The 16,932-nt window shown below is 34.2% G+C and overlaps 3 protein-coding genes across 4 annotated transcripts; 2 read left to right on the top strand and 1 right to left on the bottom strand.

The window, feature by feature from the left end:
* Positions 1 to 291: 291 nt before the first annotated feature.
* On the bottom strand, positions 292 to 15,781 carry LOC110643575 (uncharacterized). 2 transcript variants are annotated; one of them, XM_021796021.2, is made up of 4 exons: positions 15,422 to 15,781; positions 12,993 to 14,084; positions 11,550 to 11,699; positions 292 to 832 (listed from the first exon to the last, which is right to left on the bottom strand). In XM_021796021.2, exons 1-2 carry the CDS (start codon positions 15,740 to 15,742, stop codon positions 13,242 to 13,244), a joined length of 1,164 nt encoding a protein of 387 aa, XP_021651713.2. In that variant the 5' UTR covers positions 15,743 to 15,781; the 3' UTR covers positions 292 to 832; positions 11,550 to 11,699; positions 12,993 to 13,241. The 2 variants fall into 2 exon arrangements, with proteins under 2 accessions (XP_021651713.2, XP_021651712.2); XM_021796020.2 differs by lacking the exon at positions 11,550 to 11,699.
* LOC131169838 (uncharacterized) lies at positions 1,714 to 3,326 on the top strand. Its single transcript, XM_058129224.1, has 2 exons — positions 1,714 to 2,807; positions 3,134 to 3,326. Exons 1-2 carry the CDS (start codon positions 1,733 to 1,735, stop codon positions 3,145 to 3,147), a joined length of 1,089 nt encoding a protein of 362 aa, XP_057985207.1. The 5' UTR covers positions 1,714 to 1,732; the 3' UTR covers positions 3,148 to 3,326.
* LOC131169338 (uncharacterized) lies at positions 6,218 to 7,273 on the top strand. Its single transcript, XM_058128554.1, has 2 exons — positions 6,218 to 6,719; positions 6,864 to 7,273. Exons 1-2 carry the CDS (start codon positions 6,218 to 6,220, stop codon positions 7,271 to 7,273), a joined length of 912 nt encoding a protein of 303 aa, XP_057984537.1.
* Positions 15,782 to 16,932: the final 1,151 nt, after the last annotated feature.

Here is a 16,932-nt window from a genome sequence, read left to right as displayed (position 1 = left end):
TTTATTAGGAATCTTGCAATCACATAAAATTCTCGCGGCACATCTACACTTCAACCATTCGGCTTTAATCTAATTACTAACATCCTCTTCACATCCTCCATCTACTTGAAGAATTAAGCCGAGATACTATAATAGTATATTTCAGATTTTTTTTTAATTGATTTTTTTTAATCAGTTATTTTTATGTCATTAAAATATACATTAATGATAATAAAATGATTTTAATATTTTAAAAATATATATTATTAAGGTTTGATCGTTGTTTATTAATTTTGGATGGTCAAGAAAAAATAACTAAAAATTAATAATCAAATATTATATATAATAATAATAATAACTTTTTATGAAGTTGGGGGCAAAAGGGCCTCCGCCACTGATTCTAATACATAACATTAAAGAGTAGGTTTTTTGTAAGCTAAGCTACTGCAACCTCTTTTCAACATTGATACCCGGTAAGCTAAGTCTGAGGAGTTAGATTAACAGTAGGATGTAGATTCAACTTGATACCTTTTCCGAAGCGAGCAGAAAATTTGCCTAATATGTGGACTTCGCCAATGTTCATTTTTATGCTTGCTCAACTTTCTGATAGCATATTTGCTGGAGTCTGCACTAATACAATGTGAAAGTAAAAGAAATTAATTTATTTAGAAGAGGAAAAAAGGGAATTAATCTTTATCAGTAAACGAAAAATTGCTTGCGAGCATAAAGGCGAGATCTGTGCATATGTGACATCAACATCTCAGCATAATCAGCTTTTGACTTTGAATTTTCATTAGAAAATTTTTCAACTTCTTCAGCACTTCCTTCTCCTGTTCCATTTGTGCTGTTCATCCTGAAACATGCAACTAAGCATATGAGAATTTCCAACTTAAAACTACAGGCTGCAACCAAAATCATTTCCAATAATAACTTTTTTAGTTAATGTGACACTTATAGAAGAAAAAATTAGTCCTAGACGCTTCAGAAGTCCAAAATATTTTATGGAGAAACAGATGCAAAATATGTATGTATTCTACAGACTAGAAAATTTTTGCCCATTAATTCCACTATTTTACTTTAGAAACAAATAGGTAGTCCATGGTGTGCCCAGGTATCATGAAAGATGCCATTCAGAACGGGGATGAAACATACAAAATTGGAAAACCTGTGGTGAATGGAAAAGGCCTAATGGCAAAAGCCAAAAAAAATAAAAGGAACTCCATCCATGCTTTCTTCAATCGTGGCATGACCTTTTAATTGACACCTGAACTAAAGGATTGACAACAATTGTGGTACAAAATGAGTTGGCTTCAAACGTGACTTAGATAAGCAATCATGAAACCAATGCATATGAGATGTTATCTTTTATCTGTCTCATCTGTAGAAGACTGCTGAGCTGGATTAAAATAGGTGGCTTGTCATATAAGTTATCCCACAGCTGTTGTAACTTATTTTTTCTCTTTTCTCTTTTACTTTCACATGCGCAGCATGTGTGCTAGACTTGTATATAAAGACACAGACTCTGTATTCTGTTTCTTAGAGGAGAATAGCAGTTACCATTTTTCTCAATTCTTTCTAAGCAAGTTTGTTCATGGTATCAGAGCAGGTTCAATTCTAGGGTTTGTTTCTTTGAGCAAATCTAAAGAAGCTGGAAGATTGAGTTGAGGAAATGGATGAAGAAGTTGTTAATCGAGATCGAAATTCTGCGACGGTAGAATGCGAAGCTACTTGGAATCAGGGTAGCGAAGATCCAATGAGTTTGCTAGGGTCCAACCATCCAGGTATGATTCTAGTTTCGGCACCTCTGATAGGGAGTAATTTTCGATCTTGGTGTCGTGCTATGAAAATAGCATTGGGAGCCAAACAGAAGTTAGGGTTTGTGGATGGTTCTATTCTGGAACCAGAAGAGGGATCTGAGGGTTATGAGAAGTGGAAACGATGTGACTACATGGTTACATCCTGGATCTTGAACTCTATGTCTAAGGAGTTGGTAGAGGCATTCATATACACTGCTTCAGCTAGGGAATTGTGGAATGAAATAGCTGAGAGGTATGGAGAGAATAATGGACCTTTGATTTACCAGATTCAAAGGAAAATAAGTTCAATTAGTCAAGGAAATGGATCAGTGGCTGAATATTTTACAAGATTAAAAAAGCTTTGGGATGAGCTTGCGTCGATTGAGTGCTTGACTGCATGTAGTTGTGGTGCTGCAAAAGAACTTGCGGATATAACTGATAGGAACAAATTGATGCAGTTTCTCATGGGACTTGATGAGAGTTTTGAACAGGCAAGGAATCAGATTTTGTTGACAGATCCTCTTCCATCAATAAACAAGGCTTACTCGACGGTTATAAAGTTTGAAGCTCACAAACAAATTGCATCTAATTTTTCTGAATTAACTGGTGAGGTGGCTTTGTTTTCTAAGGGGCAAGGTATTAAGAAAGAACAGAAGAAATATGATCCTAAGAAGGGACATTGCAATTACTGCAATATGGATGGGCATATAAGGGAGAATTGTTTCAAATTGGTTGGATATCCAGATTGGTGGAAGTCTAGGAATAAGAATCAACCTAGACAATATAAATCTACTGCAGCACAAGTAGATAGGGCAGATCAGTTGTTTACAAATATGAATGCAGTGGATACGCCACTAGAGGCTTGTGAAGATAATCACAGTATTGAAGATCTAAGTGTGAGATTGGGGTCAATTCAACAAGAATTACAAAGGTTGATAAAGGGAAAGGCATCTGTGGCAGCTAATGTGATGGGACCTGTCAATCAGAATTATTCAGGCAACACTACTCTTCATAGTATCACATCTTTTGCTGGTAACTTTAGTCTTATTAATGCATGTTGTGTAAGTGAATTAGATGTATGTTCATGGATCATAGACACAGGTGCCACTGACCATATGTCACCTGTCCAAAACCTTTTTAATTCCTTTCAAACCTTACCTAACCCTATCACAGTTCATTTACCTGATGGTACTAAAAATCAAGTTTCACAAGTAGGTACCATAATGTTGAGCTCTAACATTTGCCTTCATGATATTTTTTATTTGCCAAAATTCAAGTACAATTTACTATCAGTCAGTAAATTGTTAAAAACAACTAGAATCACACTTATTTTTTATCCCTCTTGTTGTCTCTTTCAGGACCTTCAGACTGAGAAAGTGATAGCGGTGGCACATGAAGTTGCAGGGCTCTATAAGCTAGATAAATCTGGTTTTTTGGCTTCTAGTATAAATGATTGTTTGTTGAGTCTGCAAAACAATTTCTTGATTTCTTCACCTGTAAATACCATGATCTCTAATTCAAGAATCAATAAAGAGAATTACATTTGTTCTAGTTCTAATGTTGTTTCCAAAGTTGATATCTCTACTTTACATGCTAGATTAGGGCATGTGTCAGTCAAGAAAATGAATCACATTTTGGGAATTGAAGGGTGTATTTCAGGAGACAAATCTTTTGATTGTTTTGTGTGTCCTTTGGCAAAACAAAGTAGATTGCCTTTTCCTTTTAGAGAGACACAAGCACAACATGAGTTTGAGTTAGTTCATATAAATATTTGGGGACCTTATAAAGTTACTTCAGTCACTAGGGCCAAATATTTTCTTACCATAGTTGATGATAAGACTTGGGCTACTTGGACTTACCAGTTACATAACAAGTCTCAAAATGTTGCTACTATATCTAAATTTCTTCAGTTGGTCAACACTCAATTTGATGCTATGGTCAAGATTATTAGGACTGATAATGGTGCTGAGTTTGTAAATAACAATTTTGCTCAACTGGTGTCTGATAGAGGTATAATTCATCAAAGAACATGTCCCTATACCCCACAGCAGAATGGGATTGTTGAAAGAAAACATAGGCATCTTCTAGATACTACCAAAGGTTTAAGGATACAAGCACAATTACCTAAAGAGTTTTGGTCAGAATGTGTCTTAACAGCCACATATACCATCAATAGGTTGCCTATGCAAAAATTTAATTGGCTCACACCATATCAGCTACTTTACCATACACCACCAGATTATAGTCATATGAGAGTGTTTGGTTGTTTGTCTTATGCTGTCAATCTCAATCCTTACAAGGATAAGTTTGATGATAGGGCAATTCAATCTGTTTTCATTGGTTAGTCAGGAGTGAATAAAGGGTATAAGTTGTATAGTTTGAAGGATAAGAAAACATATGTAAGTAGCAGTGTTATCAAAGGCGAGCGAGGCGCCCAGCCGATGCGAGGCCCTCCTCTGTCGCCTCGACTGGAACGCCTAGCTGGACTTTGGGGAGGCGACGCCTTAGGCCGAAGAGGCGAAAGGCTACGCAGGCGAGAGGCGACGCCTCTTCATAGCAACGGTAAGTTTTTTTTTTTTTTTTTAATTAAAAAAAAAAATTAAACCAAACCTAACACTTACTTACCTAATGCAGCCACACCACTCCCTCAGCACATCCGCTTTTCCTCAACCTCACGAAGACAGCAGAGCATCGCAGACGCCTCAACCTCACGTCTTTTCCTCGACTTCACGACGACAGAGACGAATCATCGCAGGGTTCTTCCTTTCGAGACAGAACAGGTACGCCACTACACCCTCTCTCTTATCTTCTTCTTCTTCTTCTTCTTCTTCTTTCCTCGCTCCGATCTCTCTCTCTCACGAGTCACGACTTCTTCTCCTTCTTTCTTTCAGAGATCGATCTCTCTCTCACCACGTCTTTTTCTTTTTTACTTTCTCCCTCTCCACTTTTCTTCTTTCCTGCATAATGTTTTTTTTTTTCTTTTTTTTCCCCTCACCTCTCCTTCTTTCAGCAGTGAGCAGTCCCTTTTTATTTTTTCTTTTTTTTTTTTTTTTCCTTCTCCTCCTTATTATTAATTAGTTATTATTAATTAATTGTTTATTTATTAATTTAATTATTTTATTTTTAATTCTTGTTAATTAAATATTTAAAATTTATGAGTATTGGTAAATTGATTATTTTACTTTGTATTCTTGTTTAATTAGTTGATTAATTAATATGGGTATTGTTGATTTGTTGGTAATTAGTTTAATTTTTATTTGTTATTCTTGTTAATTTGATTAGTTTTACTTTTTACCTCGTTAATTAGACATTATTTGTTAATTAATTATTTATTTTATATAGATATTATTAATTTATTGCTAATTTGATTTTTTATCTTCTTATTATTGTTAATTAATTGTTTAATTTATATGGGTATTGTTAATTTGTTATTTAATTAGTTTACCTTTTACTTGTTATTCTTATTAATTAGTTTTAGTTTGATTAATTTTGTTTTTTTTCTTGTTAATTAAATATTAGATGTTTATTTTATATGGGTATTATTAATTTATTATTAATTTGAATATTTTCTTTTTGTTCTTGATAAGTAATTGTGTAATTTATATGGACATTATTACTTTGTTGTTAATTAGTTTATTTTTTACTTCTTATTATTGTTAATTAGTTGTTAGATTAATTAGTTTTACTTTTGTCTTGTTAATTAGACATTAGTTGTTAATTAGTTGTTTATTTTATATGGTATTATTAATTTATTATTAATTTGGTGATTTTACTTTTTGTTCTTATTAATTAATTGTTTAATTTATATGGGCATTGTTAATTTGTTGTTAATTAATTTACTGTTTTACTTTTTACTTATCATTCTTATTAATTACTTATTTAATTTATATTGGGTATTGTTAATTTATTTATTTTTTATTCTTGTTAATTTCTGTGTTAGATTATAAATAGGTGATAAGAATAATACATCCGGATCTTCTGCTAGTAGTAGAAGAACGGACCCAGGATGGGCACATGTGATTCAAGTTAGTGAAAATAATACTAATGATCTTCAATGCATGTACTTTATGAAAGTTTATAAAGGAGGAATTAATAGAATCAAGCAACATCTTGTTGGAGGTTACAAAAATGTAGTTCGGCGTCCAAAATGTCCAAAAGATGTAAGGAATCAAATGCAGGAATTCATTGCTAAAAAAAGAGAGCAAAAATCAATTATGAATATGGAAAGACCACCTGAATTTGATGATATTGAATTACTGGGATTAGATGAAAATTAGGAAGAGGAAGAGTTGATGCAAGAAATTAGCAGTGAAAGAAGAAGGCAAGTACTGGAGGTTACAGGTACTAGTGCTTCAAAAAAACCAAAAGTTTTACCACCACAAAGTAGTAGAGGGCCTATTTACTGTTATTTTTTTCCTAGACCTACTGTTATGGGAAAAAATATGAGGCAAACTACCATTGATGAAAATAGTCCAGCTAAAAAGGAGTTAAGGGAGCGTGCTTGTGTTGCCATAGCACGATGGATGTATGATGTAGGAATAGCTTTTAATGCTGTGAATTATGATAGCTTTGGGGAAATGATTCGAGCAATTGGAAATTATGGGAGAGAAATGAAACCTCCAAGTTTTCATGAGGTTAGAGTTCGGTTACTTAACAAAGAAGTGCAAATCATAAATGATCTTCTCGAGTCTCATAGAGAAGAATGGAAAAATTATGGATGTACATTGATGTGTGATGGATGGACAGATAGAAAAGGGAGAACCTTGATTAATTTCTTGGCTAATAGTCCAAAGGGAAGTGTATTTATTAAATCAGTTGATGCAAGTGATGAATCAAAGACAGCAGCATTGTTGGCTAGTTTGATTGAGAAAGAATTGATAGAAATTGATCCCAAAAAAGTGGTTCAAGTTGTTACAGATAATGCATCAAATAATGTTGCAGCAGGTAAAATTTTTATTTAATTTTTTCTATTACTAAAAAAAATATCATTTTATTTTTATTATTAATGGAATGAATTTTTCTACTTATTTATGACAAGGAGAATATTAGAAGCAAATTTTCCTCATCTATACTGGACTCCATGTGCAGCCCATTGTATAGATTTGATGTTGGAGGATATCTTTAAGATCCGTGTTTTCAAAGAAACATTCCGCAAAGCTGTTGAGCTTACTGGTTTCATATATGGCTCTTCAGAAGTTCTAAATATGTTGCAGAAGTTTACTAATAGAGTAGAATTGCTAAGGCCAGGGCAAACTAGATTTGCTACTGCTTTTATTACACTGGGAAGGATTCATCTTCAGAACGCCAACATTAGAAAAATGTTTACTTCGGAAAGTTGGACAACTAGTAAATGGGCTAAAGAGGTAAAAGGCAAAAAGTGTGAAGGGACGGTTTTGAGTCCTGCCTTCTGGAATCATGTTGTTTATGCTCTTAAGGTTTCCAGTCCTCTTGTTCGTGTGCTTCGACTTGTTGATAATGAAAAAAAACCAGCAATGTGATATATTTATGAAGCCATGGATAGGGCTAAAGAAGCCATTACCAACTCACTCAATGGCAATGAAGAGAAATACAAGAGCATTTTTTAGATTATTGATGCAAGATGGTCACTTCAATTGCATCATCCTTTGTATGCTGCTAGATACTTTTTGAATCCTGAATTTTTTTATCCAAATAAGATGAGAATTGAATCTGATGAAGAGGTCAATACAAGATTGCTTTCGTGCATTCATAAAATGGGAAAAAATTCAGCAAAAGTTGACATGATTCTTGATGAAATTGAGAGATACAAGGCAGCTGCAGGGACCTTTGGTTTTCCTTCTGCTATTAGAGGAAGAACAACCAAATCTCCAGGTTATTAATTTAATTCTTATTAATTTTTCATTTTGCTCATTTATTAATTTATATCATGAATTTAACAATCATTGGTTCTATATTTTAATAGCTACTTCATGGAAAACTTATGGTTCTTCAACTCCAAACCTACAAAAGTTTGTTGTAAGGTTCTGAGTCTCACATGTAGTGCAAGTGGTTGCGAAAGAAATTGAAGTGTATTTGAGCATGTAAGAAATATATATATATATATATATATATATATATATATTTCTTAATTTGTTATTTTATCTTGAGCCTTTTGAGTTTAAAGTTTAACTTATTTGTTACTGTAAAATAAATGACAACTTCATAGTAAGAAAAGAAATCGGCTATTTCAAGAACGCTTAGACAATTTGGTGTATGTGAAGTACAATAGAGCGTTGCCACGCTGACACACTTTTGGGGATATCACAACACCTGTTGATTTGGCAAATATTGATGAAAGTAATGAGTGGTTGCTTGGTGAATTAGAAAAAAGCGATGGGATGATGATGATGATGATTCTCTTGTTTTCATGAATGACGTGTTGACCTAGGGTAATGTTGGTAGAGCAGCTGGAGTTTCTAAATCTCGTTATGAATCGAGATCGGCTGCAAGATCAACACCAGATGAAACTCCATCATTTCGAAGGCCTCGTGCAATGAGAGGTGCATCCTCTTCGCAAGTTGATGATGACGAAGAGGAGGAAGAATTTGTGATGGCCGTTGTTGAAAATGAAGATGATTTTGGAAATCTTGATAATGAGTAGTTTTAGTTATAAGTTTTTTATGTACTTCTTGCATTTTGTTTATTATGACTTACAACTTATTTTTATGTATTGAAATCTGAACTTCTATAATTTTCATTTTCTATTATGTGACTTATGACTTGTTTCTAATTTTTTATTTATTATGTATAATTTTATAGCATCACTTTTATCATATACATCTGCTGAAAATTCATGTATGAACTATTTCTTTTTTTAACATCTCTTATTATTATGTGTGTTTTTACTTATGCTATATATTTTAATTTTACAGTCTCATACTTTCACTTGTATCTTATACTTAAGCTGAAAATACAGGTATGCACTATTTTCAATTTCTCTTATTTTAGATATAAACATAGTGTAAATAATTATTTTTTTTCTTTTTAATATGTTTTTTTACTTATCAACTATTTAAAAGTGTATATATATATATAATTTAAACAATTAAGGTTATGGTGCCTTGCTTCAAAAAAGCCCTTGCCTTGCCTCTCACCTCTCGCCTAAGGCCATAGAGTACTCTATCGCCTTAGTGTCGCCTTTCGCCTTGATAACACTGGTAAGTAGAGATGTCAAATTTTTGGAAAATCATTTTCCCTTTCATTCTGTTTTTTCTTCTCCTGTTATTTTTTCTGATTCTGTTGTTCTTCCCAAACCAATTGATAATGTTGCAAATAAGCCTTTATCAACTATCACAGATATTACTACCAATGATAATGATTCTCATCATTCCCCACTTAATTCTTTACCTTCTTTATCTTCTCTACCTCTTTCTAATGACTCATCTTTTCTTTTTTTACCTTCACCTCATCCTCCTCTAAGAAGATCAACTAGAACAGTTTCTAAACCAGCATGGTTAAAGGATTTTGTTAATCTAACTTCTGCAGACTCTCCTTCACTAGCTATCACTTGCTCAGCCAACAAATCAAGTATTTTCTCAACCCTGTTATTTTTTTTACACCTCATTCTTCATTTGTTCATAATGTGTACTATTCATGAACCTACAACTTTTTCACAAGCTTCAACAGACATTAATTGGATTCAAGCTATGCAGCAAGAGCTGTCTGCTTTGGAAAGGAATGAAACTTGGGTGTTAACACCTTTGCCAAAAGGGAAAAAGGCTATTGGGTCTAAGTGGGTATATAAGGTGAAGTGTAAGCCTAATGGTGAAATAGAGAGGTTCAAGGCTAGATTAGTTGCTAAAGGATATAATCAGGTAGAAGGACTTGATTACAAGGACAGGTTTTCTCCTGTAGCTAAACTAGTTACAGTGAGAATATTCATTGTATTAGCAACTATTAAAAGATGGCTGATTTATCAGTTAGATATAAATAATGCATTCCTCCATGGATACTTGGGTGAAGAGGTATATATGCATCCACCACAGGGGTATGACAAAGCTCAACCTGGTCAAGTATGTCTTTTAAAAAGATCTTTGTATGGATTGAAGCAGGCTTCTAGACAATGGAACCTGGAATTTACTAGTTTTATTCACTCTCTTGGATTTCTTCAGTCCAAGAATGATCATTGTCTTTTTACAAAAACAGATTCAAACCAATTTATGGCTCTTTTAGTGTATGTAGATGATGTTATAATTACTGGCACTAGTTCAGAAGCTATTGCTATTGTTAAACAGGCTTTTCATTCCAAGTTCACAATTAAAGACTTGGGATTTATGAAGTACTTTGTGGGATTGGAAGTGGCAAGGTCAAGTTCTGGCACAGTTCTTAGTCAAAGGAAATTTATACTTGATGTGTTAGCAGATTCAGGTATGACAAATGCAAAGCCAGCTTTGTTTCCTTTGTCTAAAGGTCTGCAATTGTCTACAGATTCTGGCGACTTATTATCTGAACCATTCTTGTAGAAGACTTATTGGGAGGCTATTGTATACTAATATAACTAGACCTGACATCAGTTATGCAGTTTAACATTTATCTCAATTTATGTTAGTGCCTAGGAAGCCTCACATGGATGCAGCTATGCATGTATTAAGATACTTAAAATCCTGTCCATCTAGAGGATTATATTTTTCAACAGATTGTGATTTGAGGTTATCAGCATATTGTGATGCTGATTGGGCATCATGTGTGTTTTCTAGAAAATCCCTTACTGGTTTTTGCATCTTTCTAGGTAATTCTCTTATCTCTTGAAAGATTAAAAAGCAAAATACAATCTCCAAATCATCTGCAGAAGCCGAGTATAGAGCTTTAGCTTCCACAGTTTGTGAATTGTTATGGATTTCTTATATTTTTAAAGATCTGCAGATTCTCATTCAATTGCCTATTTCAATGCGATGTGACAATAAAGCTGCTCTACATATTGCAGCCAATCCAGTCTTCCATGAGAGAACTAAACATATTGACTTAGACTGTCATATTGTTAGGGAACAGTTGAAGAAAGGTTTTATAGCTCCATCTTATGTCTCTTCACAATTACAGTTGGCAGATATTTTTACCAAGCCTCTAACCTCTGAGCTCCATAGTCAGTTTGTTTCCAAGTTGTCTCTTGTGTCACTTCCACATGATCCAACTTGAGGGGGGATGTAGAAAACTGCTAAGCTGGATTAAAATAGGTGGCTTATCATATAAGTTGTCCCACAGCTGTTGTAACTTATTTTTTCTCTTTTCTCTTTTACTTTCACATGCGTAGCATGTGTGCTAGACTTGTATATAAAGACACAGACTCTGTATTATGTTTCTTAGAGGAGAATAGCAGTTACCATTTTTCTCAATTCTTTCTAAGCAAGTTTGTTCATCTTCCCATAACACTTCTTCCTTCCTCCTTCTCATTATGCTAGTGATTTGAGGCTTTCTACAGTTCTACTACTAGAAATTTTAGGTCCACATATTTTAAGAAGAAGATTAATTAAGTAGTAATATTTTATTTATTTAAGAGTTTGTATAATTTAGTTTAATAATTAATGTTAGTTTAGCATTTCTTATTTTGAGATATTATAAATACCTATGTAATTTAGGTATTTTGAGTTTTTTTGTCAAAGCTTGTTATCATTGACAATTGAGAATTTATTGAATTGAAAGTTTGTATCTTTTCCTGTTTGAGTATTTTCGCATTCTACATCAATTTGGTATCAGAGTTTTTGTCCATTTTGCCTATGTTCCCAAAAAAATTAGCCAGAGAATACAATCCAAAAATTTCACCTTTTCCTTTGTGGATTTTCTCTTTTACCCTCACTAGTAATATCCCTCTCAATTCAGATAATAGAACAACTATTGGAAATGAGGGGCCATTGCCTGAAGCACCACCTGACACTTTGTATAGGCAAGACCATCATTATGGGACAACTGGTCCTGATGGTAAAGCACAAGATAAGAACCATAGACAACTTAGATATGATAATAAAAAAACATGTTGATCACTAAGAAGGTCAAACTTAATGCTCTCAAGTATGTTGCAAAATTCAATCCTAATGCTTTTATTAATTGGTTAGATTGTATGTAGGACTTTTGTGCTTTTTTATCATGTCTAATCTAGGAGTGTTCATTTGACCAAAATGAATTTGATTGGAGTTGCCAAGAAGTATTGACAAGGTGTTCAGTGAAATATTGAGCGTTTGAATGAACCAACTGTTACTCAATGGACAATCATGAAGCAAAAATGTAAGGAAAAATATTTGCCCACCTGTTATAAGAGTCATCTAGTGGACCAAATATTCAATCTTATGCAATTTACTTCAGATGTGACTAATTACATGAATAAGTTTCATGAATTCGTATTTAGATGTGAAATGGTATAGAACCCTTTTATTACTTCACAGGCTTATTAATGGAAGCAGTTATTAAAAAGTAACTCATGTTTCATCCTCTCGAGTCAATAAAAGTACCCTGTAAAAAGGCCTTTAGAGATAGAAAGGTATAACGAGTCTTCCTCTTTTAATAAAGTGGCTTCACAATCTGCAGGGCCACATTAGTCTAAATCTTTTTCTAAATTATCATCTAATTGTAGGGATATCAAAATTAAAATCAAAGACTTCACTAGCAAGATTAAAATATTTCTCTTCTAATTCTGATGAAGTCAAAGAAGTCAATGATAATTCAACTTGGGAGTTATGTTATTTAATTCAATGCAACAAATTGAAGTTGAAGATGAACAAGAAGAAACCAAAGGTCAAGAGAATCAAATTCTCAAGATTCAAAGGAAGAGAAACAAATTCTCTACAGAAACCAATTCTCAAAATTTTATTTAATTCTCAATAATAATCATAATAATCAACTCTCTCAATATGTTGAGATCTTAGACCCTATTTATAGAGTTTTGCAACCCTAATCACATTATTACAAACCCTAATTCCAATTCTAATAAGGAATTTTATCTTGAATTTTAGTTTGGGAGAAGCATTCAAGTGAACTTGAAAATTAACAGAAACTAGAAAGATATTAAATAATTCTTGTAAAGAATGATCATTTAATATTAGTAAATAAAAATTACCAATTTCAAATTAGTGGAGGCAGTTTAGAAGCATTAAATGCTTCTTATCAAATGCTCTAGGGTCACTTGTTAACATGACCCAAAAATAATAAATAAATATAAAAAAAGACGCAACAAATAACAACATTCTTGAATAGCAGATTGAGTTTACGTACCTATCTGAAACAGAACTTTCTGGCACCACAGCATTCACTTCTGCAGAACCATTTTGATCATTAAAAGTTGCTGAGAGATAATCCTGCCGTAGAAAGCTACCAAAATCAACATCCTTTGAGTTACTAGTTTCACTGAACAAGGATGCCTGCTCAACAAAGGGACACTGTGTGATTGACATCTTGTTTCAAAGAATTGCTAGAAGGAACTAATACACGAGTTGAGCTTGTAAAATCATGCCAAGCATCAAACTAATCATCATCTTCATTGACAGTTCTATTATCAGCTGCCATGTTACCACTGTTGGTAGTGTGTGGAATCCAATCAATATCCAAGGAAGAAAAATTATCTGTGCTCCCTGATGTTCTGTGATCCTTTTCATTTAAGGAAACTTCAAACTGATCATCCTGGACAGCTACCCCAGTATTGGATTTACTACATAGATCACCTTCTAACCAGTCCTTCATGTTGGATGTAGAAGTTGTATATTCGTTTGTTTTATTGTCAATTAAATCTTTTCCGCCGTGTACAAAAACATCATCCATGTGGGAAGAAAGATCAACTAAAGATGATCGCACAAAAGGATCAGATAATTGGGATTCCTGTTGTTGAGTTCCGATACCAGCAGATCCCACAAAAGGATCAGATAATTTGGATTCCTGTTGTTGAGTTCCAGAACCAGCAGATTGAAAATCAGCCTCCCAACCAGAAAAGGATTCACCACTTTCATCTTCCTTAGGCCTTGCAGGAACTTCCTCAGATGGCTTTAAATTCTCAAACAGGCTAAAATTTCCCTGATTACTTGCAGCAGCATCCTTATGTTTTTTCAATGCAAACTGTTCCTCAGTAGATGTAGGAACAGCGTTTACGTCTACCTTAGCTTCAGTAAAAAAGTTGTCCAGATCAACTCCTGCCAAACTCAGAGTACTCAACTGCTGAGCTGGTGTGTTTTCAGAAACACTACTCTCAAATTCCTCAGGCTCAGAAGGCCATCTTATTTCTAAATCTAAAAGATCAGACAAGGAAAACGCAATTTCTGGTGTATTTGGCCCTTTGTTAGATTCATTTGCTTCAATTGATCGTGCCACAAGCTCCTACAAAACAGTGCGCTATATTAACCAAAATATATTTCATATTGGGAATCCCACAACCTATTGAACATGGTTACCAAATCGAGAATCAAAATCTTCATTTTGTGAATCAAGAATCAATTGAAAGTAAAAAAAAAAAAAAAGGGCATTTTGATAAACATAAAATTATCATTTAGCTAATGAGAAGGATGCTTAATAATAGAAAAATATATTCTTATTATGTTATGTGGTTTTATGTTATAAATTATGAACTCTTAAATTGTAGATAATAATTATTATTGTGTATGTGCTGAAACTCCAATTTAAATTGGAACAAATAATTAAATAATAAAAAGAATCGTGGGTTAAATTAAAAGGTCAGAATATATTAATATAAAATATCATAATTTGGCAACTATAATTAGAGAAGTACTTAAAAAAAGGGAAAAAGAAAAAAAAGAAAAAAAAGAAAAAAAGAAAGAAAAGGTAGAGAGAAAAGAATGGCTAGTGGAAGAAAAATAGCAAAGGAAAGGTTTTATGTGCATTTTCACAGTAAAAATGAAGTGAAATATTAAAAGCAAGCACTTTTCACAGAAAAAAAATGAAGTGAAATATTAAAATTTAAAGTTATGGGTCCAGCAACCCTCTGGAAAGGAATAGATTGAATTGGTAGATTCATATCAATTCAACTGATTCATTATGGAATCATGAGATTCAATTAGGTACATTTGAAATTCATCATCCTATAGATTCAAATCGCTAGGATGGGAAATTGAATCGAATGGTAGGATCGAATTGAAAATATGCAATTGAATATATATATATGTATATATATATATATATATATATATGGCATCTGTTCTACAAAAACAATACAAAAAGAAAATGAAACATCACACTTGCAATGAAAGGTCATGAAAATACCAAATGCACCACCAAACGAAAGCCAAAACTATCATCACTCTAAGATCCTAAAGGACCCTTATCAAATAACTAGCCGCTAGAAAGTCTAAACCTAACTGGTTAAGGCATCATCAAAGTAGCACTTGCAAGCTAAACTTCAGGGGCATCAAATCTAGCCCAATATAGTGCCTTTAAATCAGAACCCAAGTGTCTCCATTGCCATCTTCTCTAATTTCAGAGACAACCAATCAACCAAACAGATTATGATCATCATTACACTACGACATTCCTGCACAACTAGCAAAATACACCTAAAAAAGTTCAATTTTTCAGCAATTTAAAAAAACAGTAATCATTTTGCCAGAAAGCATCAAATGCATGGCAATCATTTTGCCAGCAAGCATCAAATGCAAGGCAATCTGCTATATTAGACAAGAAATTCGAAATTCTGATCTTACCGATCCATCTAAGTCGAGGTACTGAAGAAACCAACGGCAACCAATAGTAGAAGTAAACTTGATTGGATCAGGAGGAACACCATTGTTCTGCTGTCTACTACAGAAGACGCAAATCACGGAATTAGTGCCTCTGAGAAGCCGGCCTTGGCAGTGCTTGCATCGAACGTACGGAGGAGAAAGGTCGAGGTCGGAAATTGCGTCCTGGAGCAAGGGTAAATCGGGAAGTTGAGGGTCTTCCGGTTTGTAAGAGGCGACAGCGGCTTCCTTGCGAAGTGAGATCTGGAGTTCCCTTATTTGATCGTAAGGTATCTCGAACGCCATTGTTTCCCATAACCAGAAATCTGCAGGAGTTTCCAGAACCCATTTCTACCGTTTTAGTTGCAGCATAATTTATTAAGGGTGAATTACAAAATCGTCCCTGAGGTTTATCGTAATTAATTATGAGGTCTACATATTTTGAAAACTGACTTAAAACATCATTATGCATTAATTTCTTAACATATAAGTCCTTTCATTCAATTTTTAAGGGGTAAATTGCACCAACCCTTCTTAAATTTTAAGAGTTTTTTTATTTTTGTTATTCAATTTTAATTTATTAAAATAAAATCATTGAACTTCAATTTTATTTCAAAAAAAATCCTCTTCACTTATGATAACTAGTTTGCCGATTATGTTATTAATTTGATATCATTTTTCTCTTTTTTTAAAATGAATGGACTAAATTGCCCTTCACCGACCTCCCCCTCCTTTTTTTTATTGTAACCCACTTGCACGTGTCACCCCACAAATTGTTGCCTCGAGAAGTCCAAAATGTTTTGTGCTTGAAAACTGCCCAAAGTGAAGCGGCATTGTGTGGGATATTGATTTGCCAAGTTATTGTGGAAAGTGGGACGTGAATGGCACTTGCATGGGGTTCCTAAAATGGACGTGGATTGCCTTGCATGAGAGCCCTTAAAGTGGACGTGAGATGCATGGGATTTGCATGGGAATGGTTCACGTGAGAATTGAGTTTGTGCATGGCATGGTTCACGTGAGAGTGTCACTTTTGCATGGGAAGTGAGTGAGCACTAATGAGGCGCACTAAATGGCCCAATGGTATAGTGCATGTGGTAAGCACTTAGGGGACGCACCATGGAAGCCAATCCCATTTAGTGGAGCGCATGTGAAGCCCATGAGGAAGTGGACCACGTGAGGAATGCGGTTTGTGCATGGCATGGCATGGTTACGTGAAGCTTGGCTAATTGCATGGGAAGTTAGTGGAGTTTACCACGTGGGGGCCAAGTGGCCTATTGTTGGTTGTGCATGGTGACTCACAAGTGGGGCGCACATGGTGATCACATGAGGAGGCATGTGGCGTGGTGGAGTGGTGCAAGACCACTAAATGGTGGACCATCACATGGAGGCCATGTGTAGCGCCCAAATGGGATTTGTGTGCATGGGACATGCATGCAACGTGAAGGCCAAATGAAGTGCCGCCCAATTGTGAAGCTTGTGGCTTGTGCATGTGAGGG

This window comes from Hevea brasiliensis, chromosome 10, assembly GCF_030052815.1.
Source record: "Hevea brasiliensis isolate MT/VB/25A 57/8 chromosome 10, ASM3005281v1, whole genome shotgun sequence".
Classification (NCBI taxonomy): Eukaryota; Viridiplantae; Streptophyta; class Magnoliopsida; order Malpighiales; family Euphorbiaceae; genus Hevea; species Hevea brasiliensis.
Note: the sequence above shows the minus strand (reverse complement) of the source record. Positions and strands in the feature narration are given on the sequence as shown.

Excerpts from the sequence above, each read along its gene's own strand:
- LOC131169338 (XM_058128554.1), top strand. The coding sequence starts at position 6,218 with ATGAGGCAAACTACCATTGATGAAAATAGTCCAGCTAAAAAGGAGTTA. Across the intron at positions 6,720-6,863 it reads ATCAAATAATGTTGCAGCAG|CCCATTGTATAGATTTGATG; the intron begins GTAAAATTTTTA and ends CTCCATGTGCAG.
- LOC110643575 (XM_021796021.2), bottom strand. The coding sequence starts at position 15,742 with ATGGCGTTCGAGATACCTTACGATCAAATAAGGGAACTCCAGATCTCA. Across the intron at positions 14,085-15,421 it reads ACCTCGACTTAGATGGATCG|GAGCTTGTGGCACGATCAAT; the intron begins GTAAGATCAGAA and ends ACTGTTTTGTAG.
- LOC131169838 (XM_058129224.1), top strand. The coding sequence starts at position 1,733 with ATGAGTTTGCTAGGGTCCAACCATCCAGGTATGATTCTAGTTTCGGCA.